We start from the raw sequence: 27,864 nt of genomic DNA, 5'->3' as shown, positions 1-27,864 counted from the left end.
GGAGCCCAGGTCCAGTGGCTCAGGCTCATGGGACTGCAAATAGCCGGGGGGGGGGAGGGGTGTAAGGCCTGTGCGGCCGTTGTATTGCCCTGCAGCCTGCGCGCTGGGATTAGCCGAGTCTGGGCCGAGCTGCGAGTCATCCGTTGCAGCCTGGTGGTTCCTGGAGCGATCCTGAGGACCTGCAGGTGGCTGGAGCTCCTGTTACTTCTGCAGCCTCTCCCCGCCCTCCCCACTCCCTATGGGTTGCATTGTGGGCCTAGTGAGTCACTGCAGAGCTTCGTTGCCAGAGAGGGCCGGATGCTGCCTGCTGGGCCCTTCCTAACAAAGCTCCCTGTGCCGCAGCAGCCGGGGAAGGGGCTGGATTCCAGCAACGGCTGCCTCCAGTCCCCGGCCTGAGCTGGGCCCGGCCCTGCCCTGCCTGGGGACTCCTCTGCTGCTGAGCGTGGAGGCCCCAAGCAGCTGCCGGTGGGCCTGGGGTAGGAACATAAATGGTTAATTGGTTACCCGGTAAGCATCCCTCACCAGGTGAGACTAACTGGTAACCGGCTCCTGGCCAGGCTGGAGGCAGCCCCTGCCTGCGGCGGGTGGGCCTGGCCCGGTTAGGCTGGAGCAGGGGCAGGGGGCTGCTCCAGTCTGGCTGGGCCGGTTGTGCCCAGCGGCTGGTCAAACACGGAGTTGGCCCGGTGAAGGTTTTAAACGAGTTTTTACCTCCCACGTCCCAGACTCCGGCCCCACCTGCCGGGTGTTGGTCCTTGGGGCTGTGCAGCGCTGCCCTCTCTGCTGACTGGCTGAGCTGTGGTACGACCAGAGGAGCCCTGAGGTGCCGCTGAGGCCAGCCCTGCGCCAGGGCGAGGTGTTGCTTGCCAGTCCTGCCAGGCGCTGGTTTCCATGGCTGCTATTAAGTCCTCTCCCCTCCCCCTCCTCCCTGCAGGCTCATTGCCTCCGGGGTGGTCATGCGCCCTTACGTGGAGGCCAACATCTCCCACAAGTCCCACACCACCATCAAGTATTTCCTGAAGATGTGGAGCAGCGTCAGCGAGACCCTGATCTTCATCTTCCTGGGCGTCTCCACCGTGGCCGGCCAGCACTACTGGAACTGGACCTTTGTCATCAGCACGCTGATCTTCTGCCTCATCGCCAGGGTGCTAGGTGAGGCATGGGGCCTGAGGGGCCGCCCCTTCCGGTGGGGTCGCTCTTGTGCCCTAGTCAAGCGCGCAGACCTCCCCGCCTCCCCCCCCCCCCCCCCAAGATGGAGAGCGGCAGTCGGGCCACATGAAGCTGGCTGCTCCCGCTTCCCTTTCAGCTCTAACTAGGAGCTGCTGCTGTTCTCGTCCGCGCCCGGCGTCGAGGGAGTGTGCGGCACGGCGGGAGGAGGTGGCTGGGAGGCGCGTTGATCGGGCTTCGGAAGCGGCAGGCTGCATTCACACCCTGGCACCTCCCCACTGGAGGGCCGGGGCCCAGCCTGCCTTGGCTCACAGGCTGAATGGGGCTGGGGGTCAGAGGGGCCCCTCGCTTATGTGTCCCCGTTTGGAAGATCCCAACCCTTGGGTGAGCCGAGCGCTGGATCCACAGCCCTGGCGCCCACAGGCCACGACTTATCCTCAGACTGGGCGTTCCCGTTCCCTTCTCTGGCACTGCCTGGGCTGCGGCGCCCCCCTGCTGAGCCCGGGCGCGGGACTCGTGGGACGTGCCTTTGTAGACACGTGTCTGTTGGGAACTGGACTGAGACCGGCCCAGCCCTGGTCACAAGCCCCTGAGCAGCCTCCCAAGTGGTGACCTCTGGCTTCTGCCTGCCTGGGCTAGGCGCCGACCGGTGGGAGGTTCTCACCTAGGCTCCGCCAGGTCCTATGCTGCACCTGCAGGCCTGGAACGAGGATGCTAGAGCTGGGGGGTTGCAAGCCAGGAGCTGGGATGGGGAGAGGGACCCCATGGAGCAGGGGGGTTCTAGCAGTGTCAGTCTCTTGCTTTCATGTCCCCCCCCTTCCCCAGTGTAGCTCCCTCGGCGGAGACAGCTCGTGCTCCACGTGGCTGGTGTCCGCCAAGGGCTGACCTTCGCCGGGCCGCGTGTGTGCGTGTGACAGTGTGACTCTGCTTGGCCCCCTGCCGGTTCTCCCTCTCCAGGTGTCCTGGGCCTCACCTGGTTCATCAACAAATTCCGCATTGTGAAACTGACCCCCAAGGACCAGTTCATCATCGCCTATGGGGGCCTGAGAGGGGCCATTGCTTTCTCGCTGGGTTACCTCCTGGATTACGAGCACTTTGGCATGAGGGACATGTTCCTCACGGCCATCATCACCGTCATCTTCTTCACGGTCTTCGTGCAGGTAAGCAGGACGCCCCTTCCTCGCCGTGGTGCGTCGCCCGGCACCCTGGCTGCGTGGGGAGGGGCATCCGGCGGGAGCGTTTCCCCGGCGCAAATGTTGGGGGGGATGCTGGCGAGGATGAGCTGTGAGAGCCGTGGCAGGCTGGATAGTCCGGTGCGCTGCCAGGGAGAGGGACAGGCACGTGACTCAAGATGTTCCTTGCCCAGCTGCTCGGATCCTGGCCATGGGTCCGTCCTGTCCACTGTGCGGGCCTCACTGGCTGCCAAATGGGGTAGTGCCAGTCCCCTGCCTTTGTCCTGCTCTTCGGGACCGCCTGCTGGGGAATGCCACGTGGGCCAAAGGTTTGTCGCTTGCTGAGCTCTGTGATTCTTAGCAGCTTTCAAAGGCCAGGACAAGTCCAGGGTGGCCTCAGCCTCTGCCCGGCATCCTCTGGGTGCGTCAGTGTCTAATATAGGGAGGGGTCCCCTAGAACATGAGCCTGCTGGGGGCTGAGCCCTGGATTCCCATGGCACAAGGGAACAGCAGGGTGGCTTGTACCTCACCGGTGGAGGATGGGACCCAACTAGAAAATATTCAGCCTGGTTCCTGTCTCCAGCCATGGCTGTCCCAGGCCTGGGAGGTAGGGGGGACCCGGGTCCGTGCTATCCTGTGACAGGACAGGGAGCTGGTTCGCTGACTCCAGGGAGGGCAGGGTTGCTCCAGCATAAGGGGGGAGCCTGAGCGTCGCTCTCTGCCAGGCGAGGGCTCTTTGACTGTGTAACCCCAGCCCCTTCCGTTCCTCCCTAGGGGATGACCATTCGCCCCTTGGTGGACCTGCTGGCTGTGAAGAAGAAGCAAGAGACGAAACGCTCCATCAACGAAGAGATTCACACCCAGGTAATGGCGCCCCCCCAGCTGGGGTCCCTCCCACCTTCTGCTGCTCGCCCTCTCCAAATACTGTAACCTGGGCAGGCGTACAGAGCGGGCGCTGCCCATGAGCTGGTATCCAAGGGGCCAGGTGAGTGACTGCAGGTCTGTGCATCTTCTGCACCTCCCCGAACCAAGACCTTTCTGCTGTAACTAGTAGCAGAGCAGCCAGTCGTAGGCCGGTGCTGCCCCCCAGAGGCCAATCCTGCTGGTGCCGGACCTGCTATCCCCACCAGTGGCTGAGCAAAGTTCAGCGTCCCATCTGGGGGTGAATTGGGGAATGGAGGGGCAGGGGCCTGGCTGGTGCATGCTGCCAAGACTGAACCTCTGGGGCTTGCTTTGCGCCCTCTCCAGTTCCTGGATCATCTTCTGACGGGCATCGAGGACATATGCGGTCACTACGGCCACCACCACTGGAAAGACAAGTGAGTGCGGATGCCTCTCATGCAGGCTTTCTGACCCCCGGGGGAGGTGTGTGTGCGGCAGGAGCTGGGGGGGAGAAGCAAGAATTTTAGACACAGGCTAGTGAGCTCCAGTCCCCCTGTTCTCCGAGCTCCCTCCCGCGCATGCTGGGAACCCCTGGCTAGAAGCCGCTGCATGGAGCCATGCTGCATCGGAGGCCTGCGATTCCTTCCCTCCCACTGGCCAGAATGTCCTCGACTTCCACCCCATCGGTTCCCACAGCCCAGGGCGAACTCCATAACCACCTTCCCCTGCATGGGAAGTCAGCATCACCTCCTGCCTAGTGCAGGGGACTAGCCAAGGGGCACTGTCGAGCGAGGGAGGGGCTTGCCAACCCCAGAGGAAGGGGGGGGAAGGAGGCTGCATTTTGGCCCTCGTTTTCCTCACTGAGTGACTCAGCAGCTCTCTGCCGTGCGCCGTGGATCCGCCGCTCACACAGCGCTCACTGGTCCCGGCTCTCTGGCCCTGATGTCTCGTGGAGGCGAATGGAGCATCAGCTGATGGGCATGTGCATGTTCAGTCTCTGAAGTGTTCTGGGACCGGGGGGTAGAAGGGGCATGTCTGACCGCTGGGCCCAAACTTTTGCACCCAGAGCATCTGGATCTGCTGGGCTGGCCAGCCCGAAGGGAAGGCGGAGATGCTGGGCGTGACGCTGATCCCATGGGGCGGGAGGGACTTGAGGGTCGCTGCCTGACACCCCCCTCCCCGCCCTCCTGCAGGCTGAATCGCTTCAACAAGAAGTACATGAAGAAGTGCCTGATCGCGGGGGAGCGGTCCAAAGAGCCGCAGCTGATTGCCTTCTACCACAAGATGGAGATGAAACAGGCCATCGAGCTGGTGGAGAGCGGGGGGCTGGGCAAGATCCCCTCCGCCATCTCCACAGTCTCCATGCAGTGAGTGCTGCTTGCAGGGGGCTGCCCTGGGGGAGCCAACTTATGTCCGTGGCTCTGTGCTAAACCTCCTCCCCCCTCCCCTGTGTCACCTGGGCTGGAGGCGGTGGCTGTTCTACCCAGCGCCTCCCCTCTCGGCTGCCGCGAAACCCGGCTTTGAGCCTCGCTTCCTTTCTGTCTGTCCGTCCAGGAACATCAATCCCAAAGCCCTGCCCGTGGAGCGCATCCTGCCAGCGCTGTCCAAGGACAAAGAGGAGGAGATCCGCAAAATCCTGCGCAACAACCTCCAGAAAACCAGGCAGAGGGTAATGACCCTAGTTCACGCCCAGGCCGGCCCCTTGTGGCTCAGCTGATCCCCGGGGAGGGCAGAAATGGGAGCATTTCTAAACGGAGCAGCTGGGACTCCTCATGCCCTTCCTGCCCGCCCCTTGGTGTACTTGCCTGCTGCATCCCCTTGTCTACGTGGTCCGTCCCTTCACCCCACCCTCGTTAGGTTGGGCCCAGCCTGAAGTGGGACCGCCGCTGGCCTGAAGAACCACACAGCTGGGCGGGAGGCTGAGCATGTAGGGAAGAGAGCTGGCCTTGTGGTTACGGCCCTGGGCTGGGCCCCAGGACAGCTGAGTTCAATTCCCCAGATCTGCCACGTGACTGTTGTTTCTCGGTGCTTTGGTTCCTCAGCTGTAGAACAGGGAAATCCTGCCTGGGGTAGGAGCTGTGGGTTTTGTGGGCGTGATGGGGCCAGGAGGTGCTAATGGGGAGCCCTGAGAGCTTCTTGGCTGTGTAGTGGGGGGCTGATGTCTCTTGTGCTGCCGGGTGAAGGAGGGAAGCTGGGCTTTGGTAGCCAGCCAGGAGGGTGAGCTGGGGTAGGGAGGACAGGTGTTTTTCAGAAGCTCCGGGCTGCACTAGGAGCACAGGTCTCTCTGTGTGGGGGTTGAACTCGATGGCCTTTGGGCGCTAGCTCAGGAGACTTTTGGGAACGCCATGTTGGGTATTGCTTGGAAACCTGCAGACAGCTGTGTCCCTGTGCTGGTCCCCGCTTCTCGCCTCTGCTTCCCAAGAGAATATTTCCCGTGTGTCTAACTCTGATCCCTTACCGGTCCCTTCTCAGTTGCGCTCTTACAACCGGCACACGCTGGTGGCCGACCCTTACGAGGAAGCTTGGAACCAGATGCTGCTGAGGAGGCAGAAGGCCCGGCAGCTGGAGCAGAAGGTGCGCTGGGGAGGCGGGAGCTGATGGCTGCTGCAGGCTGGTCGGGGAAGGGGGTATTTGCACAGAGTGTTTCTCACCCCTCCGGGAGGAGACTTTACAAGCTGGGCCCAAGTGGCAGCCAGTGAAACGAGCCAACCCTCCTTCCAGCTAACGGCGGGGTTTGGCGCATCTAAAGTAACCCAGCTGCCTCCCGCCGCTGGAATCGTGCCCTCCGCAAGTTGCAACATAGGAGAACTTTCCTGGGAAGACCCTTTTATTCCTGCCCTATGGGACCACTTGTGGCTCCCCTGGCTGGTTCTACAATGCCTCCCTCATCAGAGCAGCTGGGCTGGCCAGAGCCCCTGTCTGCTGGCCGTGCCGCCGGGGATGGTGGATCTATTTCTGGTGGATCCGCTGGGCTCCTCCCTGCCTTTCGGTTCATCCCATCCCCGGTGGGATGTTGCCCCCGCCAAGGCTCCCGGCCCGGTAGAACTGGGAGCTCTCACGCCTGCTCTGCCTTCTCGTTCCAGATGAACAATTTCTTGACGGTCCCATCGCACAAGCTCGACTCTCCCACCATGTCCAGAGCACGCATCGGCTCAGGTACGTGGGGGCTGCAGGAGCTGGGGGTGGTCTCCAAGGATGGCCCAGGAGAGACTGGGTAATGGGGGGTTGCCTACAGCAGCTGTTCCGTGTGTGTGCAGCTCTCTACGCTTTCCTGAAAAGGCCGGCTCTGGTCATGGCGACAGTCTCCTGCCGTTTCCTGTGCCTCTTCCAGACCAGCCGTGTGGGTGTGCGTCCCCCCACCTGCCAGCCCTCGCTTCGGCAGCAGGGCAGCAATCTCTCTGTGTCTCCCCCTCCCTTGCCCCCAAAACATGCTCCGCACTTTAGGGAACACTGTTAGGGATGTTAAGAGGGTTAACCGGTTAGATACTAGCACTTAACCAGTTAACTGTTTTAAATTAGAGCCCAGCCTTAGGTTCCCGCTGTGGCCTTGGGTTCCACTACCCAGCCCCCTGGTCCCTCTGTGGCTGGGGCTGCTTGGGCCCTGCTCCAATAGGGGCTGGTACCCATACCGGCAAGCCTCATGCTTACTGGTATGCTTACCGGTTAACCATTTAACAGCCCTAAACGCTAGGGATGTAAGCGACTAGTCCAGTAATCGACTACCCAATACTAGGCTTATTGGGGAGTCAAGTCGACTGCTTGCTCCTCCCTCGCCCGCAATATCAGAGGCAGCAATGTGGGGAAGGAAGCAGGAGCCAGCTTAAAAGTGAGTTCCTCCCTGTACCGTCTCCGCAGGGTGGAGGGGGCAGAGCCGCAGTGCTCCTGGAGTCGGCGCAAGCCAGGACTGAGCAGTCCCAGCTCTGGGAGCTGCCCTCTGCGGCTCTTCCTGCATTTCAAATGCAGAGGCATAGTGGTCCCAGACTGGCACAAGCCAGGACTCCTTAGTTCCTGCTTGCACCGGCTCCGTGAGCTACCCCTGCTGCGGCTCTGCTGTTTAAATGGAGCAGGAGCCAGGCTGCTGTGCACCCAGCTCCTCCTACATTGAAGCTGCAGCAGGGGTAGCTCCTGGACCCAGTGTGAGCCGGAACAAAGCGCTTCCCCTTATTGACTAATTGTGTAGTTGATACAAACTGATTCAGACCTTGCCAATCACTTGAGGGCCAGGTCAGTGAGGGCTATGTTTTTTTTTTTTTTTTTTTTTTTTTCTCACCTGTGTATGGCACCTGACCCAAAAAAAGGCTGCCTGCCCTGGATTTTAAGGATAGAGAAATAGTTTCGAACTGTGACCATTCTCACCTGTAGCCACCAGGGGGCAGCCTTTGCAGCTGGCTGGAGTGAGCCATTCCTGGCCAGGTGCGGATGCTGCTGCATATGTGACCTGCCACAGTTCAGGGCCCTTTTCCCGGCGGTGCTGAGCTCCCACGGACTTTGGCTAGAGCAGGGTGCGCTCGGCATCTTGGAGACCAGGCCCGGAGTGTGAGCTGAGCTTCCTGCTCGGGGCAGATATCGCGCATGCAACTCAGTGGGCAGGGACCATACGCTGTAGGTCCCCATGCACTGGCCCGAGCCCCAGGCAAAGCAAATATTCTTAGGGCTCTTGGAAAGATGTGTGCAGCTCAAGCTGGCACCTGTGCTGCCCTAGCAGTGCCCTCTCTCCCAGGCGTCCTCGCCATCAGGGTGAAAGGCGCTTCCGGACAGGGGTGATTTCATCAGTGATTTAAGTGCTCGCTCGTTCTCCCGTGAACGCCGTCCTTGCTGTGGGTGCGAGGCTCGTGGCAGCTTGTTGCCGTGTGTGTAAAGCGCTTTGAGATCCTCTTTCGAGACCTTTAACCAAGGAACAGATCTTTGAAGTCTGTACTCTGAGCACCCCCGCTTCCTCCATGACTAGATCATCTTCTCCTGAAGAGCTGGGAATAGAACCAGGGAGCCCTGACAGCCATTGCCCTGCCCTAACCACTAGACTCCACTTCCGCACGCTATTTTTTTAACGCTCGGTCTAAGAGAACTCGGCCTGGCCCTCCGGATGAAGGGAGGGCAGCTGTGTTGGGTGCCAAGATGCTAACTGTGTTCGCCTCGCTCCTTCTTTCCAGACCCGCTGGCCTATGAGCCCAAGTCAGACTCGGAGAACCTGCCTATCATCACGATCGACCCGGCCTCGCCCCAGTCGCCGGAATCTGTCGACCTGGTGAACGAGGAGCTGAAGGGCATGAGCCGCCTCCCGCCGTCGCCCGAGGAGGAGGAGGAGGAAGGGCTTGTGATGCACGTGAAGGAATCTTCCTCCCCAGGCACTGACGACGTCTTCACCCCGGGCGCCGGCGACAGCCCCAGCAACCAGCGAATGATGCGGTGCCTGAGTGACCCGGGGCCTCGGCCTGACCCCGAGGAGGGCGAGCCGTTCATCCCCAAAGGGCAGTAGCAGCGGGTGCGCTGCTGCATCTGGCCTGCAGGGGGAGCTGCTTGCGCGCACATGGATTCTTTGATTTCCCTTTGCCTCCCCTAGTACTACACTGGGCCGGCTGCTGAGTGAGCAATTGGCTGGGGCAGGTGAGGAATCCCTTGCACCAGTGGAGGAGGGGACCCCAGTGACTTTCAGCAAAGTGGGGAGCCCGTGTGCGCCAGCCTGGGTCTTCAGCTTTCCTGTGCTGCCCTGGACTGCCTTCCCTGGGCCGTGCTGCGATGCTGGCTGAATGGAGGGAATCCCAAAGGAGATCTCTGACCTACAGAGTTGGCCCACCCAGGCGCTTCACAGCTGCTGGAGAACTGACCCCCTCCCCGGGCAGATCTGTGCTGTGTCCCCTGCCTCAGACGCAGCCTGCATCCATGCCAACTCAGGGACTGTTGCAACCCGCGTGTTTGTGAGTTACTCCCCAGCTGGTCGGTGGGAGGGAAGCAGGACTCAGGGCTTAGTCTCTGCCCAGCTTTATTCCCTGGTGACGGCGCGGCAGCCTGCCTCGCTGTGGAGGCTGCGGCACCCAACAGGCGTTCGTCCGCAGAGGAACTGGGAACTCCCACCACCCTGCATGTGCCGTGCTGTAGGTGCTAATGTGCACCCCCTGCTCTTTCCAGCACCCTCTGCCGTGCTCAGCTCACCCTCTTCCCCCAACTCGGCTGGGGGCCAGCCTGGCTTAGACTTGCAGCGTCAGGGCTGCAGCCGCTGTTGCCTTGCATTGGCTGATGCCAGGCTATCACCCCCAGCAGCCAACTTTTTAAATGTCTTGGTTCAGGGTGGGTGTGTGTGTGCAGCGTTTTAGATTCTTGAAGGGGTGGGTAGAATTTAAAAAAATCTATATCGCCATAGGGGGTCACTGCGGTGTCAGGCCAGATCTGGGTAGTCCTGGAAGTCTCCTTTCGCTCTGTGTGCTCTCTCATTTAAAAGCTGTTAGAAATAGACTGCTGGGGAGCTTGCTGCAAGGCAGAACCCTGAGGAGCAAGGTCCGAGCTGGGATGGGCAAGACCCCGCCCAACTTTGTCCCTCCAGGACCAGCCCTCTTTCCCCCCCCCCCCCCCCCCCCCCCCCGTTAGGTCACTCCCCATTCTGGGCCCAGTCTCCGTGTGGAATGCTCTGACCTTGCCCCTCCGCTTGGTTGGGGACTTGGTTATCTGATGATCTATACTCTGCTTTTTACTCTTCCCCCACCATCCCCCGGATCTAGAGCAATGAGTGTCTCTGAACCAAAGATGGCTGGGTGGCTTTATTGTAAATAGGGAACTGGGGGGGTTGTGAGTTAGTGGGTTTTTTTTTTTTTTTTTTTTTTTTTTTTAATGCTGCGTATATTTTCTTAGGGAACCTGGGCTAGGCCTTGACGTGTCCAAGCCTCTTGCCCTGCCTGGCTGGGGATGCCTCCTCCATGGCTAGGCATGGCACGTTCCTTACTGCAAAGCTTTAATGGCCTCCGACAGGCAGGGAAGTCTCTCCACCAGAGGGGAGGGGGCCAGGCTCCAGGAGCTAGTTTACCTGTGGTTCTGGGTGGGGTCCCATAGCTGGCATCCCTACCCCCAGTGATGGACCATTCAGGAGCATCTCGGGTTACTTCCTGGCATGTTGTTCTGCCTCCTGCTCCCAACCATCCCCTGGGCTGTCCCTGCATTGCCCCTGCCCCTGTGCGGCTGGTGGGCTGCTTTCCTCTTGCCTTGCGCCATTCTCCCCACCCCCACCTCCCTCTGGTCCTGGGAGTCTGGCCGTGGTCTCCTCGGCTGCAAAGCTTTGCTCCCCACTGTGTGTTCAGGGAGGGGCTCTTAGGCCATTGTTGGCCAGGAGAGGTCCTTGGGGCTGCCTGTCATGTGGCTGTCACACACGGCAGCTGCTGCTTTGGGTCTGTGTATAGAAAATGGGGGCCGGGGGTTGCAGACATGGGGGGAGGGGATGACCATTCCGGAGCGGGCTGACGGCCTTCAGTTCTTGAGATCCCGTCGGTGCCACCTGTCCTGTAGAGGGCGCTGCAGGGTGTGCGGGGAGCGTGGCTTTCAGGGCACCTGCCCGTCCGGCGCCTGTCTCCCTCCAGTAGCGCTTCGACAACCCTGCCGCGCCTGCCGGCGTGCTCGTCTCTCTGCCGTGCGTCGTGCCTTTTAGCCACACAGTGTCTGCCTGCACCAACGGCGGTGGCCTAGCCTCTCCGCCTTCTGCCAATGCTGCTTCTGTGTGTCCGCTGACGTCGGGGGTCTGCCTCCCCCCCAGCCTGCTCCATATGTGACTCCATTCCACCATCCACCCAGCGAGCCTCCCGCACGCCTGGTGGCCCAGCCCGTCCGCAGGGACCGGGCGGGGAGGGCGGGGTGGTGTTCCCCAATGTGCAATATCTGTCTGACATCGGGCTCTCTGCAGCTCATGGCTTCTGAGCGCCCGGAGGCAGGGAGTCGACCGGAACGGGGCCGTCTCTGGGTGCGTAAGCAGTGCTCCGCCTCCAGGAGGAACAATTAAGCAATGAAAATTCTCTCTTGTATAAAACACCTGTAAAGAGGATCTTTTTTCATGACTATTCTAAATAAATTAATGTTAATTTTTAGTGGCTTTCATTCACCTTGCAGCACTTTCCACCCGCTTCTCTAGAAGTTTCCTATCATAAGCCGCCCAACCCAATGCCTTGCGGCAGGTGAGTTCTGTCCTCCTCCTCCTCCTATGGGAAAACCTGAGTTACCCTGGCTGCATTTTACCAAATGATGAGTCAGCCACAGGACTGGCACTAACAGCAGATCTCTTCACTCCTCTTCTGGGCTCTGCCTGCTTCCCTGTAATAGCCACAACCAGACGGTCCGGCTCCTTCCTCTGCACGGCGAAGGGCTGTTGTGGCACTGAAGATGAGCAGTAATCTAGAGCATTCTGGTCGTTCTGCAGCTAAACCTGGCGGTGCAAACCCAAAGCTAGACGCAATCTAAGCCCACTGGCACGAGTTCTGCCCTCCGGCTAATGGCCGCTCCTGTTCCTTGCAAAGCGAGACCCGTAGGGGATCTTCCTGAGACCAGGAACATTCCCAAAAGCTGAAGGAGGCAGGGCTCGCTTATAGTGATCTGGGGATGCTGAGTTCTTGGCAGATTGGCGAGGCAGCAAGGAGCAGGCTAAGTTCCACCCAGCAGCTGGGGGTGTGCATTCACCGTGATCTCGCTGATGCTCAAAGATTGAGGGGCTGTCTTCACTCTCCCTAAACTGGGTTTAGGAGAATGACAGAACTATTTTAGCTTGATCCCTGATTTTTATTGCAGGCAGCCCTGCCTCTCCAAAGGAACAAAGAATCTCTTTTTGGCTTCTGTCTCCAATAGCCTAACTTCATCTCGGCTGGGCCTCCGGTTGGGAAGCTGGCTTTAAAGCATGGGGTATTGGGCAGATGATACTTACGCTCTAAGCTGAGAAAGTGGCCCCATTGTACAAGGTGCCGTCCTCCACTGGAGGCTGACAGTCCCTGGCAGAAGGCATTTGCAGCCTAGCCACCCAAGGCCAAGGCCAGCTGGGAGGGGGCGAGTGTTGTTATCCTCACTTTCCCCGTGTGCATGGAGGTGCAGAGAGGGGGAGTGACTTGCTCGTGCTCACACGGCCTCTGAATCAGAGCCAAGAAGTTAACCCAGATCTGCAGCCCAACCCAGAGCCTCCCTTAGCCAAGCCAGCCTCCTGGAGTACAACCTCTCCTCCTTCCTCCACCATGCGCAGCTCCGATATTACTGCCTGGGAGGGGGATGCCAAGAGAGGAAACTCCACCTTTGTGTGGCCGTTTGGTCTAGAACTCAGCCCCCACTCAGGGCGGGTGAGCAGAATTTCCTAGGGCGTATCTGCCCCAGCCAGGACTTTGTGTTCCTGCGGGTTGCACCTGCTCTTGTCCTGTTGCTGTAGGGTGGGACTGGCCTGCTCAGGGATGATCAGAGACTTGCTGTTCTAGCAGAGCTCAAATGTAAGCACCAGTGTGTTCCTCTCCACCTTCTTCCTCCAGGCCAGGGCTGGCGTTCTGCTGACCTGCTGAGTCCTGGCTGTCCCATAAGAGAACCTGGGGGCCTGTCCCCACGGATCCGCGTGCCCCCTGTGCCTGGCTGCTGCAGCGTTGTCAACAGCAAACTCCGCTGCAGCGGAGTTCCATAAATCACCGCTTGTTCTAATGTCCCCGTGTCTGGAGCCGAAGCCTTGTAGGAAATCGTGTATCCCTGGGGGGAAATACCCTTTCTCCGGTGCATGTCTCTCTTTTGGAGGCCGGTTGGAGAGGCGCTTCTCTGGCCGAGCGGCTCAAGGCCTGTTTTAAAATGTTAGTCTAAGCCTCTCAAAGCCTGTAACCCAGGAAGGAGAGATGGGGAAACTGAGGCGCACTGAGCAGTGACACTCACACAGCATGCCAATGGGAAGGGAGCCAGGAGTCCTGACTCACAGGTCTGCCCTTAGCCGCAAGACTAGCCAGAAATGGAAAAGGAAAGAATGGGCCCAACCGAGGGACCAGAGAAGTGGAGTTGGGGGTCCTGCCCTTGTCCCGGCAGGGGGGCAGAGCAGGTCCTCGTTCCTTCCTGGGGGGCTGTGCTGGAGGAGTGGCACGAAGCCAGGTGGGACTCTGCTCTGGGGACTGGGCTCCTGTGTTTCTCTTCCCCTGCCCCCTGGCGCCTTTTCTCTCCCTGTGGGTTTGGATTTGGATCAGGGCGCTGGGACTCTGGGACTGCACCAGTTTCCCAGGTGTTTTACAAAGGTGCTCTGACTCATAGCCAGCGGGGTGGGGCGCGGAGGGGTGGGGATCCTTCTGGAATCTGCCAGCAGCCAGGCCTGGCTGTTCGCAGGGAGGCTGCTTGGATCTTGCAGGCTTAGCAGGAGGTCAGAGGTCTGGCCAGCCCTGGCAAAACAGCTTGCTGGCTACACGCCCTGCTGCCCCCTATTCCCTGCAGCACCAGCTGGGCAGTGCGATATTCACTACCCTTGCCGCATTCCCCGCCCAGCTGCCTGGGTGTGATCATGTCCCTCCCACCCCTGATTCTGCACCATGAAGGGGAAGAACAAAACCTCCTCCACAGTCCAGCATTCAACTCGAGGGTGCCAGCACCACCTTGTGCTGGTGAGCATGAGAGTCAAGGAGGCGCTGGGTCAGAAGCCGGTGGCTCCCCTGGCTCCTTGCTTGGACCCTTTGGAGGAGCACATGGTTCTGGGTCGATCTCTGCAGAGCTGCTGTATGTGCATCCTATTCGCCCCTGCAGCTGACCGGCACAGGGCCTTCTGCTGCCCTGGGCATGGAGCCATGAGAGCTAGCTCTGCCTAATGAGCATCCAGCCGCTCCTGGCCCCGGCGGGAGACTGCTGGCTTTGTACAGAGCGTGTACGCAGCAGCCGAGGGTTCTGGGGCCGTGTCTTTTGAAACGGCTGCTCGCTGCAGGGCTGGGGGGAGAAGCGGTGTCCGTGTGCTCTCTTTGCACTGCGCCTCTTGGGCACGGGGGTGGCAGTGGCTCAGCACTCCTGCACGACTGCAGCGTCAAAGGAAACTCGCGTGCCAGGGGGAAGTGGGCACCCGTTCAGCAGCACCCAGGTGGAGGCTAGGAAGCGAACCGGCTCAGCCTGCCCTGTGTCGCTGGTGCTGTCTCATCCTTTGCAAGCCGGTGCCTGTTGGCATGAGGCCCCCCACGCCTGGGCTGAAGGACAGCGAGGGGCTGGGGGTCTCCCATGCGTGAGGCCAGCCTGCCCCGGCTTCCTTGAGAGAGCCCACGCGCTCAGCTGGCGTTGCGTAGCTGCAGACTCAAACATCTCTCCTCCTAGCAACCTGCTGAGCCCTGGGCGCGGCGTTCAACACCGCACAGGAGGGGCACGCTGACACGGTCTGCCTTATTGAAATAATGAGCTCTAATTGCAGAGGCGCTAATGAGTGGTGAGCTTCCCTGGTGGAGGTCTCGGGCATGGCTTTAATTGAGTCCCCTCCTCTGTGACGTGAGCCCATTAGGACAGGAGTCAGCAGTCTAGAGGAGGGAGGGGGCACGGAGGGGGCACTGTAGAAAGCCGGCCTGGGAAGGGTTTGTTCATATGACCCACACTCATGAGTGTGTTGCAAGGGTCTTCCCTCCACTTCCTGTTCCTTTACCTGCTCCCCCCAAGCACCTCTGCCCCATGTAAGGTGTTGTGCAAATACAACAGGAAGTCCCTTCCCTGCAGAGCTTGCAATCTGAGGAAGACATTTGTGTGTCATAGGCCCTGTACTGCTAACTGCCTGGGGTGATTCTCCTTTAGGTCAGTGGTGGACTCATCTGTTTCAAACATGTGTGGGCGCCGTGAGTTCTTCATACCAGCAGTCCGACAGGCCTGGAGAAGCTGTGCTCTGCAGCAGAAGGAACAAGGAGTTTTCAAGCTGACACCAGGCTTGTGAAGATGGCTTTGGGCAAAGGGTTTAGGCTGTGGGATGGGGAGCTGCCATGGACAGAGTCTCAGAGCTCGCTGGAGGCCAGGGCTGCCCCACTCTGCTCCTGGACACCTGGGGCCCCCACTTAGCAGCTGGGGCACAGAGAAGCAGACCCGCGCAGCGAGTAGAACGTGGGAGCGCCTGGCTCTCAGGCCCAACCCAGTCCTGTTGGGCTTCTGTTGCAAGGGCCTGGGAGTAGGTGGCTAAGGCGGCAGTGAGGTGGCCAGGCTAGGCCAGTCGCAGGAGGCTCCGTTCAGCCTGTGTGCCCACCTCCCCTTAGCTTGGGCCGTCCTTTCTAAAGTGGCTGCTGGTTTGGGCAGCCTCCGCCTTTGGGGCCTGAATCTCCGTGGTGCTGAGCCCTGGATTTGGGGTGGGGGAGGGCCGAGCACCTTCAGTGGTGTGAGGTGGCTCAAGCAAGAACCGGGAAATGTCAGACCTCCCCCCACCCCCCAAAATTCAGGGCCAGCCTTTGAAAATTCTAGTCTCTGAGCAGCCGCTGACCTGTGGCGGGGTGGCCAGTGGGACAGTGGGCCCTGGGGTGGAATTGCACCCCCAGCCCACTGCTCTGTGGTGTAGTTGCCAGGGATATGGTGCTAGGTGGACACTTGGTTGCAGGGCCCTGGGCACACGGGGTGGCCAGCATGTCCCCATCTGGCTGTGGTGGGTGCTGCGGCAGCAAGACCATGAGCCGCACAACTCGTTTGAGGGTGATACGAGCTCTGCCCCCCGGTCCCATTCACCCCTCCTGCCGTCGCCCCCCGCGCTGGCCCGGTGCCAGCAGGCCCCCTGCCAGGAGCGAAGGTGAGGGGGTTGGCGAGCACTCGGCTTCCCCTTCCATGGAAACGCTCTGGGGCACGTGGCTGCTGGAAACACACACACAAGCCGGGCTGTTTGCCTGCCAGTGGCAGGCTCAGCTTGGTGGCTGGCACGTCTAATCGCCTGCCCTCTTCGACTTTATTTTCCAGCCCTGGTGTGTTAAAGGGCCAGCCGGGTCTCAGATTCAATACGCACGGCTCGTGGCCCTGATTTTCTTCCGCCTAACAGCCAGACACCGAGGCGGATGCTTCGCGGGGGGCTAGGTGCCCTCGACGCGGCTGGCTGGTGGGGTCCTGGGAGGAGGCTAGGACCGGTATTGATTGCTAGGGATGCCTCGTGCCCCCCAGCTGCTGCTCCCTGCGCAAATCGGATCTTCGTGCTCTACGGGAAGCACTTCTCCCACAACAGAGGAAAATCTTTCGCTGAGGACCTGAGGTTCCGTTGCTCTGCCCCATTTCCCCGTAGTCCTGAGGCGGGGGGGGCTGGTATTTATCTTATTCAAATACTAGGCCAGGGAGAGGGACTCCTGGTTGGTGCCTGGGAGGGGTGTGTGACTGGTTTAGCCCCCGAGGCAGCTCGCCCTGGGGGGAAGAGCGCAAGGAGCTGGTGACCTGTGGCAGAGCAGGTGGGGAAGCTGTAGCGTTGCACACCCAGCTGGGCCTGGCACACCAGCCTGCCCCGCAGCAGAGAGGGGTCTCTGCCCTGGGGAGTGCAGCTCTTGGAAGGCTGGCTTTGCAAACTGGGTGCTGACTGGCCCCTGCTCCCTCCACCGAGATCCACCCCAGGGACAGCCCGTTTCCTCCTCCCCGTGGCCCAAGCGTAGCAGGGTCAGTTGGCCTCTTGTCTGCTTTCAAATGGCTGGATGCTGCCTGCTGTGGCTTCGGGCCCTGGCCTCGCGGGGGCATGAGCAAGACTCCGCTGCCATACGGGACTGGATGGAGTTTCCACGCTGCGGTTGGGACCGGTGCTAACCCCAGACCCGGAGCTGGCAGAACACTACAGCGGCTCTTGGGGGTGAAAGTGGCCCCTACCGAGGTGACAGGGCCCAGCCTGACCAGCCTTTTCCTAACCCCTGGGACTAAGCGGCTTATCCAGATTTTGCAAAGAAACTCTTATTGACACTTAAACTCTCCTCTAGGGTGTGGGAAGCTGAAAATCTACAGGAAAATCGACAGCAAATAGGGCAGCTGATGGCTCTGATAACCGATTTTTAAGGTCAGGCAGGGATCATTCACTCCCAGCGGCTGACCTCCTCAGGGGCACCATGTTTAATCCAGTTTCACTCTCTTGCAGCCTGCCCTAGGGTGAATCCAGCACTTATCTGAGTGTAAACTGAGGACGGGGGCTAAAGAGAGTCAAAAACCCAGAGAGCTGCCAGGCAGGAGAGAGCGTTTGGCTCTCAAGAGACTTTCTGGTTAAATACTTCATCATGATTGGCATTGAGGCCTAGTGAGATGGTGCCCTCCCTAGTGAAATTACAGTCTGAATGGCCAGAGCAGAGAGAGGATGGGAGGGAAACTGAGGAAGAGGAGGGGCTGGGACTTGCCCAAGGTCACAAAGCAGGTCGGTGCCAGAGCTGGGAATACGGGTCTTGATCCAGTGCCCTGTTCTCTGGCCCACACCAGCCCTCTGCATGCTTTAGTGGGGCATTAACATAGGGATGAGATGACGTTTCTTGCCACTGTGCCTTTAAAAACTGTACATCTGATTGGCTGGTTCCTTTGGCAGTGAGAAGGGTTTAAGAGGAGGGCTTATAGTGGGGCAGGGCTGGGGGTGAGGGGTGTAGAATGGGGGTCAGGACACTCCAAAAAAGAGCAGATTCAGGTTCTGCTAGAGGTTCCGGTCAGGCCTAACCGAGGAAATACACTGGGCGCAAAGAAGCTGGTGATTTTAGGTGCCCAAAATATTAGCTTGGCCCTTATTTTTTCAGGAACGCCCCTCCACTCCCAGAGGGGATGCTCGGGGGGTCTGAACATCAGCCCTCACCTGCATGGGGGTCTCACCAGCGGTCTGCATGTTGTCTGCTGTCCTATACCGGCTGCCAGGATCATAGATGGGGCAGCTGGGTGCGGAGCACTTGGGTGCCTACAGGGGCCTTGTTAAGGGTGCTGAGGGCTTGGCCAGATTTTCAAGGGGTCCCCCCAAATCTGTGGTCTCCTGGGTGTCTGTCTCCTACTCCACATAGAAGTGAGCGCCAGCGGTAGATGCGCGGGGCTGGAAACAGGACAGACCTGAGGTCTAATCCTTCCACCTCCAGCAGGGCTTGGAGAAAGTTCCTCTACTCCCGTTTCCCCGGATGTGAAGGGATCCTTTCTCCTGCGCACCCAGGGCTGGCCTGAGAAGGGAGAGAACTTGTGGAAGGTGCTTTGAACAGAAACCGTGCCAAGTATCCTGTGTAAACACATCGACTCTGGATGCAAGCTCAGCCATGGAGCTGCTGCTCCTGTTGCAGAACAATCTCTTATCTGCACTGGCAAACTGGAATCAGAAGGCGGGGACAGGAATCCTCATGTTACCACTGGCTCTATCCAGCGTGGACCAGCCACTTCCCTTCTGCGTGCTGCAGTTTTCCCACCCATCAGAGGTAAGGGATTTAATACTGCAGGGAAATGGGAGGATGTGTTTGTGTGTCTCTCTCTCTCTCTCTCTCTCTTTTTTGCTCTGACTACCTCTGCTACTGACTTACTCCTTGGCCTTGCCCAAGTCACTTCATATCCTTATGCTGTAGAACAGTGGTCTCCAACCTTTTTACACCCAAGATCACTTTTTAAGTCTCAGAACAGGCGAAGATCTACTGCCCCGCCCCTTCCTTGAAGCCCCGCCTACATTACATGAGGAAATCTAATGTAAATGTACTGTGCAGGCGCGCAGTTCAGAGAGGGCTCAAGAGCTACTTTTAGAGCCCCTGAGATCTACCGGTAGATCGCGATCTACTGGTTGGTGACCACGGCTGTAGAAAATGCCTGCAGGTGCTTTGAGGTAAAACTGGCTGTTTGGACAATACAGAGATAGTGAAATGTAGGGCCTTTGAGAGGTCATCTCTGTTGAGGTATAGCTCAGGCAAACACCTAAAACCCTTGGGCTACATCTACACTGTGCATTGTTGGGCAAGAAGATATGCAAATGAGGCACGGCGCCGTACCTCATTTGCATACCTAATGAGCCGCCATCTTTGCAGAAGGGGCTTTTGCAGAAGAAGGAGCTGTCTACACTGCTCCTTCCTTGCACAAAAAGCCCCGCTTGTGCAGGAGCCGTTCTGCTGTTTATTTTCAGGAAGAACGGCTCCTGTGCAAGAGGGGTTTTTTGCGCAAGAAGGAGCAGTGTAGACAGCTCCTTCCTGCACAAAACCCCCTTCCACAAAAATGGCGGCTTATTAGGTATGCAGTATTCATCGCCGTGCCTCATTTGCGTATCTTCTTGTGCAACAATGCGCAGTGTAGACGTAGCCTTGGTGATCCCACAAACTCTGTCAACTCCTCACCCTCTTCCAGAACTTAGCTGCCCTCAGGAAACTTCTCCTAATATCTAAGCCAGGGGTCTCCAATCTTTTTAAGCACCAGATCACTTTTTGAATTGAAGTGCAATGTAAGATCTACCTCAAACCCCAATACCCTGGCCCCACTTCCTTCGTGCCTCTTCTCCGAGGCCCTGCCCCTGCTCACTCCATCCTCCCTCCCCCATTCTGTCTCCCTTTCACCAGGCAGGGGTAGAGGATTGGGAAGCAGGCTCTGGCCTTGGGCTAAGGGATTTGGAGTGTGAGGGGGGCTCTGAACTGAGCCTGTGGCAGGGAGTTGGGGTACAGGAGAGGGTTCAGGGTAGGGAGTTTGGGTCCTGGGGGCTCAGGGCTAGGGTGGGGCTTGGGGTGCAGGAGGGGGTTCATGACTGGGGCAGGGGTTCGGAGCTGTCTCCAGGTGGATGCTGCTTATCTCAAGTGGCTCCTGAGTGGTGGTGAAGTGGGGCTAAGGTAGGCTCTCCCCAGCCCTGGCCCTGTACCACTCTCAAAAGCAGCCAGCAAGTTCCCTCCATCCCAAGCCCTGTGGTTTCTTCCCCTCCCCTCCCTCCCCCCCTGCATTCAGTGGAAATAGAATACAGGATGGGAGGGGGGCACCCTGACATCAGCGCCCCATCTCTCCCTTCCCTGCTCTGTACTGCGAGCAGGAGGCTCCCAGGGCGGGGGGTAGCTCCAAGGCAAAGGGCAGGAGATGCACAGCAGTGGGGGGGAGGGGCAGCTGAAGTGCTGCACTTGATAGCCTGTTGGCCACACCAGTCAGGATCACCTGCCAGAGGCTCCAAGATCTACCGGTAGATCCAGATCGACTGGTTGGTCACCACTGGCCTAACCCAAATCTCCTTGGCTGCAGCGTAAGCCAATTTCTTGTCCTACCTTTGCTGGACACGGAGAACAATTCATCGCTCACCTCTTTTCGCTAGCTCTTAATATATTTAAAGACTTATCAGCCCCCGCCCTTGGCCACAGTCATCCTTCAAGATGAAACATGCCCAGATTTGTTAATCTTTCCTCACGGATCAGAGTTTCTAGACTTGATCATTTTTGTTGCTGTCTTCTGGCCTGTCTCTAGTTGGTCCAGAATTGGATCTAGGACTCCAGCCGGGGACAATCGCCTCCATGCAATTAACAAGGACACTCCTGTTAATAGGCCCTAGAATGAGATTAGCCTTTTTCGCAACGGTATCCCATTGCTGACTTATTCAATGTGTGATCCACTAGAACCTGCAGAGCCTTTTCTGCAGCATTACCCTCTAGCCAGTTAATCCCCAACTTGGAGCTGGGCATTTGATTTTTCCTTTCTAAATGAAGCACTGTGCACTTGTCATTACTGAATTCCATCTGGTTAATTTCTGACCAGTTCTGCCATTTGCCAGGGACTTTCTTTAATTGGAATTCTGTCCTTCAAAATGCATGCAACCCCTCCCAGCTTGGTGTCGCCCACAAATTGTTGTCCAATTACAGAGGGGAGAGCGTGCTAAGTCATTAACGAAAACGCTGAATAGCGCTGCACCCAGGACAGACCCCTCTGGGACTTCTTAGATGTACATGCCCCCTGCCCAGCGTGCCAGCCAGGCATTGATAGCTACTCTTGGCGTATACCCTTCCAACCAGTGGCGCGCCCACTGTATAACAGAGTTGTTGACTTGAGTCCCACGACTTGGACTCGAGTCCGACTTAAGTCGCCTAGGTGACTCGACTCGAGACTCAACTTGGGTTCATTGTCTGTGACTTCAGACTCGACTTGAGACTTCCTAATTTTGTTAAATCGACTTGGTGAAAAAATTGTCCGAAAATGCCGATATTGAGGGCTTGTACAAAAGTGATTTGACATTTTTTAAATTAAGACTTGAGACTCGACTTGGGACTTGACTCGACAGTGACTTTGGGGACTCGAGACTCGACTTGAGACTTGAACTGTAGTGACTTGAGACTCAAATTGGACTTGACAATCACGACTTGAAGACAACACTGCTGTATAATAATTCCATGTAGGCTTCATTTCCTCACTTTGGTAATATCGTGGGGGTCTGTGTCAAACGCCTCACTAAAATCAAGCTCTATCACTCTTCCTGCTCCCCATGACCCACCAGGCTGGCTCTCAGTGGGGGTTACGCTGTTAACAAGCCTCTGCTTGTGCATATGTCCCCCATCTCGGACTTTCTTCTCCTGTAGCCCAATGGGGCTTCAGGGCTGGGGCCGGTGACTGTGTTGCACCCCGGTTTGAGGCACTGCTGCAGTGGCAGGAACATGCCATGGCGTGAGCTGAGAGGAAAAGAGGTGTGTTACTCAGGAGAATTCCCCCAACTCCTTGCTGCTGGCAAACCTCCGAGGTGCTCTGGTCTGGCTAGGTCAGGAGGAGCTTGTTGGAGGACTAGGAGACTAGGCCTGATCGCTAGTGAGTACAGGTGTCGTCTAGTTCAGCAGCTCGCCAAGCCCGGTTCACACTGAGTCAGATTGTTCCCTGGCACAAGGGCCTTCCCCCTGTGGAGTCTGGCAGGAGGCTGGGTTAGGGTTAGGGGAGGAGAGGAGGAGCGCGCAGTGACGTGGATGTGTGGGGTCTCTGCACTCGCCTGTCAAGAAGAGGATGCCAAGCAGCCTGCAGGCGGAGGGGTGTGCCGAGCGGGTGTAGTTACCATGGCTTGGTGATGTTGCCATGGGGGAGAGACACAAAGGAGAGTGCAGACAAGGCTGTTCACCTCAGCAGAGTGCTGCAGGGCTGAGGGGGACAGAGCTGTCACCTGGGGCCCCTGGGGCCAGGTGACCTGTGGGGCTGCAGTGCTGCCGCTTGTGTGGAGTCAGATCCTGTCCCTTGCACGTTGCACCCGTAGTGAGATGAAGGCTGGTCCCTTGGATTTCTTAGGGGGTGTGTGTGTGTGTGTGTGTGTGTGTGTGTACACTCTGCACATCCTGTGTGTGTGTGTGTGTGTGTGTACACTCTGCACATCCTGTGTGTGTGTGTGTGTGTGCGTGTGTACACTCTGCACATCCTGTGTGTGTGTGTGTGCGTGTGTACACTCTGCACATCCTGTGTGTGTGTGTGTGTGTGTGTACACTCTGTGCATCCACCTCCATGCATAGACCCATTGGCGTATGCACCTGCCGTTCCCTTAGGAACACAGTGAAACTGGCTTTTCAGGAACCGGAGCTTTGCAAGGTGCCTGATGCCTGCCAGGGACTCTTCTGCACCCGTGGAGTCGTTTTTGTGTTAGAAGCAGCAGCCACTGCTGAGCTGGGACCATCTCCCTCCACCCTGAGCCTTAGCTCTTCACACAGCACCGTTCAGCCCCCATGCCCCAGGAAGGTGTTAGCTACAGACAGGGATCCGGGTATGTCTATGCTGCAAAGTTAAAACCCCAGAGGAACTACTGGGGCGCATGCTGCAAGGCTAAACACAACAGGGCTGATGTTCCCACTCGGGTGGGTGGAGCTCAGACAGCCTCCCCCTCGCCAGATTTTAGAGCCCAGACTCCAGCCCGGTGGGAATATCTACATCCCTACATTTCACCCTGTAGCACAAGCTCCGTTAACCTAGGCCCCGAGACTCACTGCTGCAGGGTTTGGTTTAGTTTGTGCCATGGAGACATATCCAGAGCAAGCCTCCCTGAAATGCAGCTGTTTCTGGGGGGAAACCAAACCGCTCCCAGGCAGCGTACAGCCCAGCTATAAAACGTTTTAGGAGAGGAAATGGTGAATGCCAACGGTGGCAAGAAGATCAGTGTCCCATCTGGAATTTGTCCAGGCCACTAGACTTAATGTTGCTGTTATGTCAAAACGTTCCTGGAGATCTTTCACACTCCGGAATCTCTTCCGACACCCGGCAGGAAAGCAGCCAGGTCAGAAGCGCAGCACAAGAGTCCAATGGAGAGACTGAGAAGCCGAATGAAGCGCCAGAGAGAGGGGCTCGTCGTGTCCTTGAATGCACGGCTGGGGGGTGCTCTGTCCTGCCATGAAGGGAGTGGTCTCCAGAGAAGAGACTTGCCCTCAGCTCGGTCTCTAAGGCTGCTTGGGGGGAGCGAGAGCCGGGAACGTGCTGCTCTCGGAAGGCTCCAGCTCCCAGGAAGAGCCCATCAGCTTAGGTGGGTTTCTGGACTTGGCCTTCTCCGGGGTGAGCTCCAAGCTGAGTACGGAAGAGAGGGTGAAAGGCCCAAGGGATCCTCTCCAAGGCAGGCCTTGGCTGGAGCATAGGGTTACCAGATGGTTTGAAAAAAATACCGGACACACTTATCTCAGACGGGTGTAGGGGGGATCGGCTGGGGGGAACGGGACTGGACGGGAGGGAGTTGGGGGGAGTGGGGCAGGCTGAGGGAGATTGGGGGGGGGGAGAACCGGCTGGTAGGAAACCGGGTTGGCTGGGGGCGATCGGGGGGGGGGGGCAAGAAGCAGGGCTGGTCGGGATGGGATTGGGTGGAGTGGGGCTGCCTTGGGGAGATTGGGGGGGACTGGCTGGGAGGGGGTTGAGGGGGAGAGGGGCTGGCCAGGGAAGATCTGTGGGGGGGGGGGGGAACCACCGGCAGGAAGCAGGGCTGGCTGGGATGGGGTTGGGGAGAGCGGGGCTGCTTGGGGAAAATTGGGGGGGGGGAACTGGCCAGGAGGGGGTTGAGGGGGGCAGGGCTGGCCGGGGGGGGGGGAACCGGCTGGCAGGGAGCAGAGCTGGCTGGGTCAGGGGGAGTGGGGCTGCCTGGGGGGGGAGCTGGCCAGAGGGGAACAGGGATGGCCTGGGTGCATGCAGATCTCGGGGTGCTGCCTGTCCCGTGCAGCGTACTGGTGGGGCGCACAGGTGAGTCTGGCACCGGGGATTCCATCCCTCCCCCTCCGCCTCCGCCTCCGCCTCCCCCTCCGTCTCCCCCCCCCCCCCTCCTCCTCTCTACTGCGTAGTTGCGTACTTCCTGGCTGGTAGACACACTCGTGCAGTGTGAGCGTGTCTACCGGCCAGGCAGTGCACAGCTACGTACTGATACTCCTGATAATAAAACTTCCTTCATTAGCAAATACCCGACATTTCTGTGTCTGTTTTCTCAATTTGGTTCCTGGACAGGAAGCTCAAATTCCAGACTGTCCAGTTCTAAACCGGACACCTGGCAACCCTAATGGAGCACCCGGGGTCAGGCTTGTGGCACCTCTGGGGAGCCACAATCCACCCCCAGGGTGGATCCCTTATAGAGGAGGGAAGCTAGTGGATAGTCCCCACCCCATCCCCTTTTCCTTGCCTGCTGCTGAGCAGCCCCAGCCCCGGAGCCTGGCCTCTCTCTGCCCCCGCCTGGCGACAAGGGCGCTTCCCGCAGTAGTTGTTGCTTTAGGCCTGCGTTCCCCAGCTAACAGGAACCTTCTGTTTACAAGACCCGGGCCCCTCGCCCTCCACCCGACTCCTGTGCCTCAGCCTTGGTCTTGAGTCCGGCAGGCCGTCGGGTGTTCTAGGCTCCCCATTGCACCCTGGGTCTCCGTGCTGAGATAGCCGACTAGAGGGACAATCTGCTGCAGACACTTGTCCCTGGCCTGAGCCCCCTTCCCACGCGTCTTGGGGAAGGAGGCGGATCGGTGACCAGCTTTCTCCAGCCCTGGCCCTGGGCTCACACAACAATTCTGGCACGCGCAGGCTCCCCCCTGAATTTGTGCTGCTCCTTGGGCTGCATCAGGCCGGCAGGGCCTGGCTGGGAGTGCAGAAGCCAGGCAAAGAATGGGCAGGGTGGGGGAGTGGGACTCTTCTCTGGCCTTGGGGCTTGGGATGAGGGTTCCTCTGCAGGAGGGGAGCAGCTGTGACCTGGATTTGGCTGTTCACAGGCTGGTTCGGCCAGGCCTTGCTATTGAGACGTGTGGGCTTGTGGCTCAGGTGGGAGTCAGCGCCTGGGCACTGTTCCTGGCTCTGTGGATGAGGTGGGGTCCATTTCTCCAGCTGTAAATGAGATGCTAAATTAATAGCTCCCAAACAACCCTGTTCCCGGGGGATTGCGAGACCGACACCTCGGCAGCTGAAATCTCTGAATGAATTGTCCTTTGCCATTCATGCAGCTTGTTATTTCATTGCTAATAGCTGGGCTTGGGCTCCAGCAATTAATTACCTCCTAGTGCATGGGCGTGAGCCAAGGCACCTCCATCCTCCCGGAGCTGTTAGATGCGGCTTTATTTTATATCAGGAGACAATGTAGCAAACTGGTTGTATTGGTAATTAACATAGGACTAGCATGCAGAGCACTAAACGATCCTGTGTTGTTGTTGGGCACTCATCTAATGATGAACTGGGTTGTGCTTGTGTGCCCTTCTGCCCTCTGCTTGATGGAATTGGAATGACTTGGGCTGTGTGTCATATCCCCCATACTGCTGACTCGTAATGCGAATTATCCTTTAAATTTTAAGTGGCAGGAGCATCTGCTTGTGACGGGGAGTGGGGACTGAAAACTGCCTTCTTTCTGCCATTGTGAAATTGTGGTATGCAGTGGAATGACAGCAGTGAGGCATTCAGGGGCCATGTGTTTTTAACAAGTTTTTAATTTTAATTTTCTTACTAATTGTTGATTCAGCCAGGGACTTACGCACTCACTTTATTCGAAGCACGTAACAAGACAATGTTCGTTATTATTGTGTATTACGTACCTAAAATTAGACGCCTGCTTAAATACCTTGCTGAAATGGGGCCTAATGTCGTTAGAGGGTGTGATTTTGCTGTCTGCATGTCTCATGCGGTATAGTTGACACAGAGACAGATATAGTCTGTATAGCTGACGTGCTCTGCCAGACTCCCAATTCCTAGCAATTTTCTGGGAGGCTATTCCACCTTCAAACCCTTGCAAAGATATTTGTAGGCAGAACAAACCACCACCCACTCCCAGGGACTTTTTTCACTAGGCAGCCTCAATCTGTTGCTTTCATGGTGCCCTTAGCATTGATTTCATGGCTTTACACTTTGCACTCTGAAAAAGTCCATCCATTTGACTGGCATTTTAGCCATTCGCTGCCTTGCTCTCCCCCACTTCTCTGAACCTTTGACTTGACAAGGTTCCCAGGCAGAATCCTCTGTACTGGTGGCAGCTAAGCCTCAGCTGGTTGGGGTGAGAGGATATCAACAGGAAAAGCATGAATTCGGATCTTTGCAGGTAAGTTGCAGCCAGATCCTGTAACCCGAGTCATTGCACTGACGATAATAGCAAACGTTCACAAACTGTGTGGCTGGCCTGCCAAGATATCTTAAAAATCCTGATTTGTGTGTGTGTGTGTGTGTGTGTGTGTGTGTGTGTGTGTGTGTGTGTGTGAGTTGTGTTCCTTGTCCTTGCCTCCCTGCCCCCCTTTAGATTGTGCTTGCTTCATCGAATCAGGCTTTTTTCTGCAACTATGGGGGCCAGAAACTTTCTTTTTTAAAGGCGAGCCAGGGTTCTCCTGAGTGCAGCACTGGAGGCTTTAAGAAAAAGTGAAAAAAGATAGCAAGGCTGCCGTGATCCTTTTACTGCCCAGGTGAGTGAGGAACTCAGGATCAAGCCTGAACCCCGAAATGCTTTTCATGTGGCTTGTTCTCCTGTGCCTGTGTGAAAGCCAGCGCCCGCTCTCTGCGCTGGAGCTGGGATCCTTATGGTGCAGTAGCCACAGCAGGCTCTTGGGCTTGGAGTGTCCCCACCATCCTGGGCATGTCCAGGGACGCACCCACGCTTTCAGCAGTGGCAGATGGCAGAACAAGGAGCAACGGTCTCAGGTTGCAGTGGGGGAGGTCTAGGTTGGATATTAGGAAAAAGCATTTCCCTAGGAGGGTGGGGAAGCACTGGGATGGGTTCCTTAGGGAGAGGATGGACTCTCCAGCCCTAGAGGTTTTTAAGGCCCGGCTTGACAAAGCCCTGGCTGGGATGATTGAGTTGGGTTTGGTCCTGCTTCAAACAGGGGGGTTGGATTCAACAGCCTCCTGAGGTCAGTTCCAAGCCTACTCTTCTGTGATTCTTGCTGTTTTAAAAGAGCTGCCCCATGGCTGAAGGTTGCCCGCCTAAGCCATCAAAACACCTCTCTGGCTGCAGAAACGCTTTGAGTCCTTTTCAGGGCTCAGCTAGCCCCAGAGCAGTTGAATGGCTGCAGCACAAGACGGTACCGGTTATTAGCCATCTGAGTTCACCCCTCTGCCAGTCCTACTTTGCGCTTCTCTAGAACCTTCAACAGGAAGACTTTGCCCCTCTACGGTCAGTGCCGTTAACCCTGAACTACAGGCAGGGAACATGAGATGGGGAAGTGACTTGCCCAAGGTTGTACAGCAAATCAGTAGCAGAGCCAGGCCTTCTGAGTCCTCATCCTCTGCTTCAACTATACTCCCTCCCGAGCAGGGAGTAGAACATTCATTTCCTGGCCTCTGGACCTGACTATGGGCCCCTCTGCTCCAACTTCGTTCCTGGCCATGCACAAGCAAACTTTCCGCCGCAGAGAGAGTTTCCCCAGCCAGGGGATGTGCAAAGGAG

At 57.9% G+C, this 27,864-nt stretch overlaps 1 protein-coding gene across 1 annotated transcript in view; it reads left to right on the top strand.

Annotated features, from left to right (window-relative positions):
• SLC9A1 (solute carrier family 9 member A1) overlaps nt 1-11,281 on the top strand; it is a 65,569-nt gene extending 54,288 nt beyond the window's left edge. Inside the window, exons 4-12 of the mRNA XM_006134233.4 lie at nt 932-1,149; nt 2,122-2,324; nt 3,111-3,200; nt 3,585-3,655; nt 4,412-4,585; nt 4,773-4,887; nt 5,691-5,792; nt 6,302-6,374; nt 8,369-11,281. Coding sequence (XP_006134295.2) covers nt 932-1,149; nt 2,122-2,324; nt 3,111-3,200; nt 3,585-3,655; nt 4,412-4,585; nt 4,773-4,887; nt 5,691-5,792; nt 6,302-6,374; nt 8,369-8,694 — 1,372 coding nt within the window. The 3' untranslated portion in view covers nt 8,695-11,281. The remainder of the gene's footprint in view (nt 1-931; nt 1,150-2,121; nt 2,325-3,110; nt 3,201-3,584; nt 3,656-4,411; nt 4,586-4,772; nt 4,888-5,690; nt 5,793-6,301; nt 6,375-8,368) is intronic.
• The last annotated feature ends 16,583 nt before the right edge of the window (nt 11,282-27,864 follow it).

This window comes from Pelodiscus sinensis, chromosome 25, assembly GCF_049634645.1.
Source record: "Pelodiscus sinensis isolate JC-2024 chromosome 25, ASM4963464v1, whole genome shotgun sequence".
NCBI lineage: Eukaryota > Metazoa > Chordata > Testudines > Trionychidae > Pelodiscus > Pelodiscus sinensis.
Note: the sequence above shows the minus strand (reverse complement) of the source record. Positions and strands in the feature narration are given on the sequence as shown.